A 13,591-nucleotide genomic window follows, 5' to 3' on the forward strand; every position below is an offset into this window, starting at 1 on the left:
GGATCATAGAGAGCCTAACAACTTGCTTCCTAGCCTACTGATTTCCTAGTAGTAAGTCCTACACCCTTTTTAATGAAGGCTATATAATGTAATAATCTTTAAAGGGGTCATGAACTGCGTTATTTTATTGTTTTATATAGTTTCCAGGGGTTCACTTATAATGTTAGTATGCTTTTTACATCCAAAATTGTCATAATTTACAAATAAAAGCTTTTTTTGCTACACTGATTTTAGCCTCTGATTTGAATGCTCTGTTTTAAGGGGCATGTCTGCTGTGAGACTTCAGTGTAAACTCCCACTGCTGTGATTGGCTAACATCTTTGCATATGAAATAGCCAAGTATTACTCTCTCTTTTAGCGTGTTTTTACTATTGCAGCTCTCAAGGTTAACTAATCGTGAAAAGTGTTGCATTACATTTAGATCTATGGCATTATATTTACATCATGGCATGAAAGGTTGCAGTGATGAACAGCTGATCAGACATGTTGAGCACTTGAAAGCAGTGTTCTCGTCAAACTCAATTTCTGTACACTAACAAATGCTTTCATCATCACTAATAGTACAAACATAATAAAGAGATTCCTTAAATGGGAGTTTTTGCACGTCCAGAACTCAGTCACTGATAAACTTGCGCTGTTTGATTGACAGCTTCAGTGCGCGCTGCTCCAACTATTACAAAGGGAGCTTTCTTTGATTGCTTTCTTTCTATAATTTAATCACTGTTTAAATAACAGATTATTTTCATCCTACTAAGATAAACAACGCAAGTTGACGTTTAGTCATGGGTTTGATTTACTGACACATAGACAAAGAACATCTGACTGTACATGAATCATTACATATCAGATCAGGCATTAGAATTATTACTTACATGTTGCATTACTATCGATTCCAGGCACATCACAATATTTTGTAATCCTAAATGGCATGTTTATTGCTTGGTAGCTCGATCTGGTTTAGCACCACGTAGGCATATGTTATTTACCTATGCGCGAATCAGTGGGTGGGGCTAAACGGGCAGTGATGAAGTAGGCGTTGATCATCTTCTACGGAGGCGGTGCTTGCTGCCCTTTGACATCATAGATCCCCACTTTGAAAAGCCTGTAGTTTGCTGGGCCTGGTGTCAATAAAAGCTTTTATTGGACTAACAAGGAAGTTTTCAGTTCTGAAACTTACAGGATATTCTTATACTATGATGACCTCTTATAAGTTAAAAGCTCAAGGAAAATGTGATTTCTCAGTTCATCACCCCTTTAATAACATGGGAGCTCAGGGGAGCGGACACAGATGGTTAAAAAACACTCTGAACGCAGGGACACCAGAGGAGGCTCGGACAGAGAGCCTACAACTCTGTGCTACTGCATAGTTTGGCTCAGAGAACAGAGGCCTCAGTATGACGTCTCTCTAAAGCGAGAGGAGGCCTAACTAAGTTCTATGTTCAAGGCAGCCTCCAAGGTGGCTCAAAGAGAGCCTAACAAGTCAGAACTGCTATTTAGGTGGAGCTCTGGGGAGAAGAGGTCTAAATGTACAATTCTCTTAGGAAAGAGAAGGCCTAGCAACACTCTAGATCAAAGCAGCAGCCAAGGAGCATAACAACTCAGCACTACTACCCCATCAAGCTCTAAGGTCAGAGCCCTCAACATGATATTTCTCCAGATTGAGAAGAAACTTACCACATCCTACACTACACTTCCTTTCTTTTTTTTTTTTTTTTTTTTCTTTTTTTTATTGTTTGCCCATATTATCAACATAACATTAACAGTATCACAACATATATAAACATGTTACAGATTGTACGAAATCAAGAGTCACAAGTTAAAAAAGGAGAAAAAGAAGAAAAAAGGATGTATTCAAATGTAAACACAACACAAAAAAACAAAACAAAAAGGTCACAGTATTTTAGAGCAGTCTTTACATAGGAAATAAAAAGAAAATTAAAGAAAGTTAAAAACAGTTCTGTATGTTCATCAAGAGAGCTATTTTATGTATTCCCAAAGGGGAGACCATATCTGCCAGAATTTTTCTGATTTTTGGTGTTTATCGTGGGTGAGTTTTTCAAGTGGCAACCAAGTTGCAATCTGTGATATCCACATTTTAAAGGAAGGAGCTTGTGATGCAGACCAAAGTAACAAAATGCATTTTTTAGCTAAATATACCAAGACAATGAATAATTGTATTGCATCTTTTTTAAACAGATTATTCACATTAAAATTCAATAAATACAAAGCTGGGGTCATATCAAAGTTCAGTCCGAGAAGATCTTTAATTACGCTGTGTATTTTCTTCCAGTATGGCAAAATTTTGTCGCAGAACCAAAAACAATGAATGAATGTACCTTTATCTTTTTTACATTTGAAACATAGGCCTGTAGCATTGCTAAACATCCTCTTAATACGCATCGGGGTGAGATATATCCTATTAAAAAATTTAAAGTTGAGCTCATGGATCCCCAGAGAAGTACATTTTGGGTATACATTATTGCATATAACAACCCATTCATTCTCTTCGATAGTTTGACCAATATCCTTTTCCCAGACACCCTTCAGTCCCAATAAGGCAGAGGTGCAATTACTAGACAAGATGTTATATGTCCTTGATATCAATCCCTTTAAACTGACTGAATTCAATAAAAGGTCTTCAATCTCTGTTGTTTCCATTCTCAATTCTTCTTTATCTATTTTTGCTTTTAAGAAATGCCTTAATTGAAGATATTTGTAAAAATTGGACTTTGGAACTTTATATTCCTCCATAATCTGCTGGAAAGATTTTAAAGTACCCTCCGAAAATAAACAAGATATTTGAGAGATTCCGAGTTTCAGCCATGTCGACAGACCAATATTCTGGAATGTTAAAGGAAAATCAGGGTTAAAACAAAGTGGGGAGGACAGGGAAAGAGAGGGAAAATTTTTTAAGTATGTCTTAATGTCTCTCCAAGCTCGAAGAGTGTTTGATATGGTAAAATGTTCTGAAATGTTTTTTAGCTTGGTGTAGTTCTTAACAAATGGTAAAAGCCTGATTGATAGTGGGGCGCAAACTGAAGCTTCCATATTATACCAGATAGAATTGGTCCTCTCACTGCACCAACTAGTCATATTTTTTATCTGAGCTGCCCAATAATATAACTGAAGATTTGGCAAGTCTATCCCACCCTTATCTTTTGGTTTCATTAGTTTGGAAAGTTTAATTCGTGGCATTTTATTATTCCAAATAAACTTTGAAAGGTGTTTATTGAGGTCTTTGAAAAAAGAACTTGATAAATAACTAGGTATAGACTGAAATAAATACAAAAGTTTGGGAAGGACATTCATTTTTATTACATTTATTCTCCCCAGAAATGAAATTGGGAGTAAAGACCATGTTTTCAAATTAGCCTTAATTTTCTCTATAAGAGGAGTGTAGTTGTTGTTTATAAGTTCATTAAGTGAAGCTGTGACAAAAATGCCAAGATATCTAAAGCCTTTCTCTGATATCTGGAAAGGGGAGATTAACTTCAGATGTTCTAAAGAAGGGATATTTAAAGGTAATGCAGTGGACTTAGAAAGATTTATTTTATAGCCAGATAAACTACTGTAATAAGAAATACATTCCAGTAATACTGGAATAGATTGTTCTGGTTTAGACATAAATATTAATACATCATCGGCGTAAAGTGATGCTCGATGGTCTTCTCCTCCCACTGTAATTCCATGGAAATTTTTGCTCTGTCTAATGAGCTCTGCTAAAGGTTCAATGACTAAAGCGAAAAGTAAAGGTGAGAGAGGGCAACCCTGCCTTGTGCCCCTCCCTATGCAGAATGGAGTCGAAATGAGACCGTTTGTAACCACTGTGGCCTTAGGATCAGAGTAAAGCAGCTGGATCCACCTGATGAAATTATCTCCTAGGTTGAATTTTCTGAGAGTAGTAAACAAAAAGTCCCATTCGACCCTGTCGAACGCTTTCTCTGCATCAAGGGAGAGAACAAGTGCAGGGCGTCCCTCATTCTGAACAGAATTTATAACGTTCAGAAGCCGGCGTATGTTATCGGTACCGTAACGTAATTTTACAAACCCTGTTTGGTCTAGTTTAACTAACTTAGGTAATATGCTCTCTAACCTACGTGCGAGAACTTTTGCTAGTATTTTAGAATCTGTATTAAGTAGACTTATTGGTCTGTATGATGCGCAATCTTCTGGATTTTTATCTTTCTTAAGTATTACACAGATATTTGCTGATTTCCATGTTTCAGGAATTATACCTCGGTCTAAAATAGCTTGTAAAGCAGGCATAAAAATATCAGAAAGCTCGGGCCAAAATGATTTGTAAAACTCCGGAGGAAAACCGTCAGGTCCTGGCGACTTATTAGATGGCATTAACTGTATTGCTGCCAGGACCTCTTCTGAAGTTATAGGCGAGTTAAGGTAATCTCTGTCTTCATCCGAAATAATTGGGAGAGAAATATTATTAAAAAAAGTTTGAAATTCTAATTGTGAAGCACTATTTTGTGAACAATATAGTGATTCATAATAGGATCGAAATGTATTGCTTATCACTGTAGGATCATATGTTGTGATATCATCTAGCATCTTTAGAGACTTAATTGTTTTCTCGGATTGTTTTTTTTTAATCTGATATGCCAACAGTCTACCAGATTTGTTTGCATGCTCGTAATAATTTTGTTTAGAAAGAAACAGTAGTTTTTTAATATGATTGGTGTGATCGAGATTGAGTTTAGCCCTAGCATGGCATAAAGCAGACCAATTAGTTTGAGTGGGAGTTGTATTATGCAGACGTTCTAGTCTTTTAACCGCCTTTTCTAATTCTTGCCGCTTAGCTATCAGGGCTTTCTTGTGTGCAGCAGCATAAGAGATAATGTATCCCCGAATAGTAGCTTTGGCTGCGTCCCACATTACAGCAGGGGAGACGGGCGAGTTTTTATTATCTGACCAATAATTTTGTATTGAATCCTTTACAACATTGCAAAATTTTGGGTCCGATAAGAAAGATGAATTTAGTTTCCATATCTTACTCCTTGTTGGTGGGGTCCCTAATGTAATATCTATCTGAACCGGAGCATGATCTGAAATGGCAATTGAACCAATTTTGCTAAAAGATATCAAATTAAAAAAGGTATTTGGAATAAAGATATAATCAATTCTTGAATATGAACCATGAGGATTGGAATAAAATGTATAGTCTCTTGTAAGAGGGTTCATTTCTCTCCAGCTATCAATTAAACCAGTCTCTTTGCATAGTTTTTTAAGAACCAAAGAGGATCTGGGATTGACTATAGTGCCAGATGAAGATTTGTCCAATCTCTCATCCATCACACAGTTAAAGTCACCAGCACAGATTCCTAGACCTTTGCAGTGCTCATTGAATAACAAAATTATTTTGGATATGAATTTGGGAGAATCTTCATTGGGTGCGTAAACATTCAATATTGTAATATGCTGACCAAATAAGTGGCCTGTAACCAAAATAAATCTACCTTCTGGATCTCTGATTTCATTTTCAAAAATAAATGGCAAATGTTTACTGATTAAAATAACTGTTCCTCTTTTCCTAGGGTTAACTGTGCATGAAGAATAATACACTTGACCCACCCAATCTCGGTTTAATTTCAGATGTTCGCTATCTGATAGATGAGTTTCTTGAAGCATGGCAACTGTTACTTTTTCCTTTTTTAGAGAAGTCAGAATTTTTTTCCTTTTTACCACATGCCCTAATCCTTTAACATTCCATGTTATGAATCTAGTTGAACTCTGCATTATAACAATGTGTGACCAAGTAAGAAACTGTTAATGTAGTTTTTAACAAAAAGATGAAACAAATGTATCTGATGGGCAAATTTTTAAGCTCAAAGAACAAATAACAATAAAACACCTCCCTCTCTCCAACCCTCGGCTCTGTCCCCAACTGACAGGGCCAACTAAGTACCCCTAAACCCAGGTCTCTGTACCCCGTTGGACTCAAGTAAAAAAAAATTATACCTGCTACCAACATAAGGTTCAGAATCATACCCATTGAGAAGCGCAAAGTTAAACCGCTCCAGTAAATCAACAGTTTAAACATCATCATCTCGGAGGTCTCATACAAGAGAAAGAAAAAAAATGACGGAAAAATATGTCCGTAAAGTCCAACAAGTGAACTAGCACAGTCCGTCATTCCAAACAGAATAGAATCAAATAAATAGCATATGAGAACCCGGGAAAATTAAAGTCACTACCCCTCCGAATATGATAAAGATGAGAGTATTATAAGAATCTCTTTATCACTTATCTTGCAAAGTCTCTATAAACTCCTCCACCGCGGCCGGAGTACTGAACGTGCGAAGCTCCGAATCATGAAGACAACGCAGCTTGGCCGGGTACGCGAATCCTCTGAACATTTTGCGATCGACTAAGATCTTCTTCACAGCGTCGAATTCCCTGCGTTTCCTCATGACATCCACTGAGAGATCTTGAAAGAAGCGTATCTGCTTGCTCTCGTGAATAATTTGCCGTTTTTTCAGTGGTGCCTGTAGAATGCGTTCTCTGTCCGCGTAGCGCAGAAATCTGACGAGTACGCTTCGTGGCGGATCATTAACTCCTGGAGCAGGTGCAAGCGATCGGTGGGCTCTCTCAATTTCAAGCCTGAAATCAAAAGAGAGGTCGAGCCATTTCGGTATCATTTCCCTTAGGAATTGAGGAAGGGGAGTTGAGCCCTCAGCTTTTTCGGGTAAACCGACGATGCGCAGATTCTTACGTCTTCCTCGGTTTTCTAGGTCATCCACTTTAGCTTGAAGTTGATTCACCGTTTTCGTCATAGCAGAGAGTTCACCCTCGCGGGCCCGCAGAGCGTCTTCTGTGGTGGAGATTCTGTTTTCAGCTTCCATTAAGCGGGTTTCACTCGAAGACACTCTTTGTGATAAGTTGGATAAAGTCTCGTGAATTGCAGAAATCGAGGTCGATATTGCATCAAGACGATTTTCGATAGTATCGAAACGACCATCAATGTTTCCCAACCGGGTGCTAAGGGCTCGTATTTCGTTCAAAACTGGGTCAGTTTCCGTTGAAGATGAGGATGTTTCTGCTGACGCAGTTTGTTTCTTCTTTTTCTGTGACCGTGAAGTTGCAAAAAGTGGAAAGTCCTTTGGATCTTGAGTCTCGGACATGTTAGCAGTGTATTGAGCTTTTAAATTAGGAGATTCTTAAACTTATATCAAAGAGGGTAGCAAATTATTAAACAATCAGGAGCGGAGCTACAAATTAGGCGGCCATCTTCTCCAGCGTCCGCGAGCGCCCCCTACACTTCCTTTCTAAAGCAATGACCAAGGAGGCTCGCAAAGAGCCTAACAACTCAGCACCACTGCCTGGTGGAGCTCTTGAGGACGGGGTCATCAGCATGATGACTCTCTAAAGGAAAAGGAGCCCTAACTGTGTCCTGTACTCAGAACAGCTTACCAAGAGGCTCACAGTGAGCCTAACTACCTGATGTTGCTATTGGAGCGGAGCTCCAGGGAGCGGAGGCCTCAGCAGAACAACTCTATATCAAGAGGAGGCCCACCAATGCTCCATTGCAAAGACAGCAATCAAGAAGGCTCACAGAGAGCCAAACTACTTGATGACGTTATCCAAGCAGGGGCCTCAGCAGAAAGACTCTCTATAGAGAAGGCCCATCAATTGCCCCATTGTAAAGACCAATCAAGGAGGCTCACAGAGAGTCTAACTACTTGATGATGCTATCCAAGCAGAGCTCTGGGGAGTGGAGGCCTTAGTAGAATGACTATCTATAGTGAAAGGAGGCCTAACCATGCTCCTTTAAAAAAAAGCCATAACTAAGGAGGCTCACGGAGAGCCCAACCAGTTAACTAACTGTCAGCCATCAGACATCGTATTCACAACCAGCCTCCTGTGCCGAACAATCAATAAGGCAGATGTTGGTATTAGAGCATACAGCCAAAAACATCATAGGTCCAGCTTCAGGGCCAGATGTAAACATGTGTGAGAGCCCCACCTGACCTTAGTCAGGGGATGGAAGGTGGAGAGAGGGGGAAGGAGGCAGGTGTTATTTAGGACCCCAGAACACTGAGTGCATTTATTCTGGATCACTCACTTTTAAGGTTCTTCTCCCTTTGGTTTCTCGACTCCTCCACGCTCTACCCCTCGAAGGAGGGAGAGCACGAGAGGCGGTGCTTGCCTTTTGGTCTTGTCTCTGGTCCTCAGACTGGGACGAGCCTGACCCCTTTGCTGCTTAAGGCGCAGACCCTAAACTTCCATCTCAACTGATGTGCCAAAAAGTTTGGAAGGCAAAAGAGGTGCATCTCTTTCTCCCCGCTAGCCAGCGTCACTTCGATCGAAGGCATCAATGCATAACCATATTCCTGAATATGGCTTTCCCCAAGATCTCTCCACCTCAGCATGAAGATCTGCGAGAAAGGGAAGGCTTGTACGAGCTGGGTGGTTATGTCTTGACAAAAAGCGTTCATCCAAGCGACTGCGAGTGAACTCACACTTCCAGGGCAGGCGGGCTGAGAGCACTCAGAAACATCTTAGGTCTCAACAGCCTCGTCCTGCTCATCTTTGCTTGAAGCCAGGAGCTCGCTGATGTGAAAGATGACACATCATCATACAGCAGCTCGCTCTTGTCAGCCACAATGAATGCACGATATTCATAACTTTTTCAAAATCTTCGGCAAGCTCCAGACATTTTCAGTCTCCTACTCTCCTACCAGCCGCAGCAGGTCTTGAACCATGAGCCACAGATGGTTGTCCCAATTCCCTCGAGAAAAGAGACAAACGAGAGCAAAGTTTCTTCATTAAGAAGTGCTAACAATGCACGCATACAGCCTCCTCAAGGACTGAGCATGCATGCTCCTCGTCCAGGCAAATAACGCACATACTGTGTGTCATCGGGTGTCAGATATTGCTGAAACAGATGAACACACCTCCTAAAGTTCTTAGTACTAGTGCTTGGCATAATCGCCTTATTTAAACACACATTCAAACAAACGATCTCCTAAAGACATGAAAGAGGATGGCATATTCCACAGGTGCCCTTTTATACTCACGGTTGCACCAATAGGGATGTCACAGGCTGTTGCCGGCCAATGTCAAGTTCATTGTCTTGAAGTTATCTAAATTTTGCCGTGGGATTGGGCTTAAAAGTGGTGAATTGATTTCTTTTTCATGGGTTTTTCAAGACATAAGATAGTAGTGTTTTACATTATTCACATTCACGTGTAGTTTGACGTTTATGGCTGATCATTTGATAGCTTGTGTGCAGAGTTACTATGCAAAAACACCAAAAACATCACAGTTTATTTTGTGGTTTCGTGTGTAGAGTTTAGAGAAATGGAGCCATAGTTTCAGAAACTTTATGTAAGCAATTTAAAAAAAAACCTCTAAGACTGTGTTTTAAGAACTAGTTTGACCAACTAGCAGTTAATCAAGTCTTACTTTTTCAGTTCCAATTAGACTTTTTTTCTTTTTATGTGACTGACTGTAAAAGTTAGTAACAGTCTTGAAGAAAAAAAATTAGATGACTAACTTTTAAGACTAGTCTAAACAGTTTATGCAATTAGCCACTGGACTAAACTGCGTTGGTTATATTTAGAGCTCCACTGGAAAGAATAAATTGATCTTGGTTTGCTCATCGGAATTTCTTTTATCTGAGCATCTCGTAAGTGTATTAACATTTCTCCATTACGCTGTCAGTTAGCAGATGTCTTCTTTCATATGTTCTCTTCACACACCCAGATTTAGATAGAAATCTGCACATGATGGTCTCCTGCAATGTTCAGAATTCACACCATATGTTTTCACACAAGACACCTTTTTTTCATTTGTAGCTATTTTTGGGTCTGTAATTGGTGTAATGTGACTCAAAGTTGCCATGTAAAAGAAAAATGTAATAAATTATAGAATGCATTTAAGTGTTTTGTATTTTCTTTTGAGATTCTCTGAATTTGGAATATCATTTTATCATTTTGTTTTTATATGCCCCTAGCATTGTGTTGTCATGGTTTCAAACTGAAATAAACCTGCAGCCTTTGAGCATGTTGACTGGTGTAAGAACTAAATATAACAATATTTAAAGCACACAAAAAATGCATTTATGCTTTCACTTTTACTTATCAGTTTATTTCTCAGTACAGTATGTGTGTTCCCATGACCATTCTATCAGTTGGATCTACAGGAACATAACATTTTGGGAAATTTAAAGCTATTTGCCAAATAACCTTTTTTACTTTTTTTTTTAACCATTGCATTCAATATTACAAAACAGAAAACATCTAATTATTATTACAGTATTATCTATAAAAATGCATTTTTTTATCCAAGAAGAAAGCAAAATTAAAATGTCATGTTTTCAATTGGTACTGTAAGTATTTGTCTTATTTTATGATATATTGTATGTAATACATAAACTTTACTTTTTAAAAGTTATCCCTTTGCTTGGTTTCAAATGTGTGCTTTCTGAAGGCATTCATATTTCTGTCTTTTGAGATGCTACACTAGATTTTTATCTCATTTGAAAAAAACATAGGCTAACTGATTCTCCACACTTTGACCTATTTTACAGCCACCTCTGCTAAGATGGGACTAGTTGAAACTAAATTAGCCATCATTCCAGGTGCTGGTAAGTGCCTCTGTCTGTATTTTTATTTGTAATGTTTTTGTAATTGCTTCTGACTTCTGAAATTGAACAAATGAGTGATAAATTGTCTTCTGGATTGTTAGGTACAGGATTAAAATAAAGGGGATATTTCTTTTGCAAAAAAAGACACAAAACTAAGTATCCAATGAACAAGAACTATGACTATGGCCTTGCTGCAAATGATTCATTTATTATGTACTTGAGTGCCTGACATGACCATTGCATGTGGATGTCTATGAAATACATGAGACTAACTAAATGAATGCTGAAAAATGTAAATAATACATTTTGAGGAGTATATTTACAATTTTCCTTAACATGCCCCTAATATGCTATTTTAAATTTTGTTTTGGAGGTCTCCTCCAATAGATTTACATAGATCCAAGGTCAAAAACACTTTAATTTTCTCATAAATACATTTCAGCATCACTTATTTTCTCATAGTGTTTGAAACAGTTTGATAATGTATTCAGTCTCTCTAAACCCCTCCTTTCTTAGAGCTTCCTTTGCTTTGACTGGTCAGTTTGCCCATTCTGTTATGATTGGTCTACTCTGCTCTGATTGGTCAGATGGCCCAGTCTTTTGTGATTGGTCTACTCTGCGCTGATTGGTCAGATGGCCCCATCTTATCAGCACTTGATACACAGTGATATGAACAGTAACGATGGCGTCGGTTTTACTGTATATATTCCAGTGTGAGTCCTTATCCTTTGGAAATGCATCATGTGGACAACACAAACCAACTGTTCCAGTCTCGGCTACAACTACAGTGTTTGAGGGTCAAATAGACATTGTTCGTGGGCAGCCAATGAAGAGTATAGGCTGGCATTATGCAAATTTGTTACAAACCTACATAGGTATGGAAGTAAGACTAGAATTACTGGTGTCTCAATTCAGAATCAATACTTTCTTTTAGGAGACAATGAGTCTAGTTTACGAAAAAATGTACAACAGAAAACTGGCTGTACAGTGGTTGCACACAAAACTGTCGTAAGTAAAAATCCAAGTGATTGCGCAGGTGCCTCCAACCGTGCCTCATGTGTGCACACACACAGCATATCAGTTCAAGCATTGCTAACTTGACATCGCAGCCTATTCATCATTAAACTAAAATGCAGTCAACCAAGCAAAGAAAAAGTTACACTGCTCATTGTAAATGATCCGCTGTAGCTGTTCAGTCTGTGCCATTTAGCTTGAGCACCACCCCACTGTGATGTTATGCCAAGCACATTTTTGTGCATGTGAAGGATGAAGTTTTACATGGATATTGGAACACGAGTGAAGTACAAAGCCTAGATTACTTAGCAACTAATGGTTTAGCAACCAAATGTTACACCGCAAATATGGAAACATTTGGATTTGTGCCGAATGAGAGAGGTACGTGAGCCCAATTCCATTTCAGTTTTGCTTTTAATAAATTCATTTTGGCTTGATGTTTTGGCTATATGTTGTTTAAAATGATTGCCACTATAACTTGTGTCTTATTTTATAATTTCAATATATAATTTTATACTATCATTTTATAGCTATAGGCCTATTTTTCATTCTTGTTCTGTTCTAAATACTGTTAAATTGAAAGGATTTGTTGTGGAGTGAAGAGAACTAAAATAGCCTATAGCTATGTTTATAGTGTAATCACATTATTTCTGAATCTAATCTGTTTTCTCTCTCTCTCTCTCTCTCTCTCTCTCTCTTAAAAACACAATTTGGATTGATATGTGTAGCGTGTTTTTTAAAATTACTTCAACCTTTTAAATGAATTCTTGCCGTCAGTTATTCGGTTAATCCCATTCAGAGGGATTGGTCATGGGATTGGCAGCATACAAATGTTTCTTGAATCACATGTGAACTTTGTTGTAAGATGAATTCTGCTCTCGTTTCTATGTTAGATTGATAAATGAGGAGACATTTCACAAAACAACATCAAATTCACAAACCGCTGTATTAAACACTACATGAAAGAAAGGTAATATTCAAAAAAGCATAATAGAGGCACTTTTATGTTATTTCATTGAGGGAATTCATAAGTGACATCTTAGTTGGTGTGCTTGCATCTCAGTTAGCATGCTGCTTTATAGGCAGTTTTCCATGATAGCAAGGCAGTAATATCATATTGTTCCATACTACATCTATAATTTGGTACATGTATACATAAATTAAAAGTATTTGGGAAGTGTTTAAAAATTATGTATCATATCAAGGAACTGGTGTATTTTACACACCTATAAGGCTTGGATCACAGCTTGTATCTTGTTATAACAAACTAGGCCAAATATTTCCAACTGCCAGGAAGAGGAAAACAGAACGCAATAAAAATTATTATTCAAAGGTACATGTTGTCTTCAAAACGTCTGTACATGATTTCCTAGACTTGCTGTTTTGTTTAAAAAAATTGCTTTTTATCTAAAGTTATGAGTTTTCCAACGTGCCTTTAAGCAATTGTCACAGATTTCCAAACTCTTGGAATACAACATAGAGCTGGAGCAGTGCCTCATAAAGTATTTGGAGACTTCATGGCTCCATAATTTATATAATTTCAAACAAAACATTTCACAAAAATAAGTGTAAACACTTTTAGTGTCCTTGTTACATAAAATAAATTGTTAATAAATACATGCAACTAACCCTAAACCAAACACTAACCTTAGTTATAGTAATGTAGTAATATAGTAATGTTGTTCCTTGATTTTACACAGTACTTAAATGTATAGTTACACTGTAACAAGGAAACCTTAAAATAAAGAGTAACCCAATAAGTTTTAGGTTTCAATTCAACAATGCATTATACTATTACCAATTTTAGACAAAGAATGTGAACGTTTTGTGGTTGTTTTAGTAGAGCATATACAGAGTTAATGTGACAAACCACACCTCATTATGGTTACACCTGTGTGAACTTGAACTTGAGCTTGAACTGACTTTATTTATTTACTAAAATCATCTTGACATAAGCTAGTTGGGTTATACTTTACT

General features: G+C 37.8%; 1 protein-coding gene across 4 annotated transcripts in view; it reads left to right on the forward strand.

Annotated features, from left to right (window-relative positions):
- The window catches only part of auh (AU RNA binding protein/enoyl-CoA hydratase), a 50,109-nt gene that overhangs the window by 8,439 nt on the left and 28,079 nt on the right, over positions 1-13,591 (forward strand). For 2 of the 4 annotated variants that reach the window (XR_010896226.1, XM_067398376.1), the window contains exon 6: positions 10,544-10,600. The exons of 1 other annotated variant lie outside the window; for it this stretch is intronic. Coding sequence is in view for 2 of the 3 variants with exons in the window: in XM_067398376.1 (XP_067254477.1) it covers positions 10,544-10,600 (57 nt within the window). In the remaining variant the exon portion in view is untranslated. The remainder of the gene's footprint in view (positions 1-10,543; positions 10,601-13,591) is intronic. One more of the 4 variants, XM_067398377.1, reaches the window with a different exon arrangement.

This window comes from Chanodichthys erythropterus, chromosome 10 (genome assembly GCF_024489055.1).
Source record: "Chanodichthys erythropterus isolate Z2021 chromosome 10, ASM2448905v1, whole genome shotgun sequence".
NCBI classification, from domain to species: Eukaryota; Metazoa; Chordata; class Actinopteri; order Cypriniformes; family Xenocyprididae; genus Chanodichthys; species Chanodichthys erythropterus.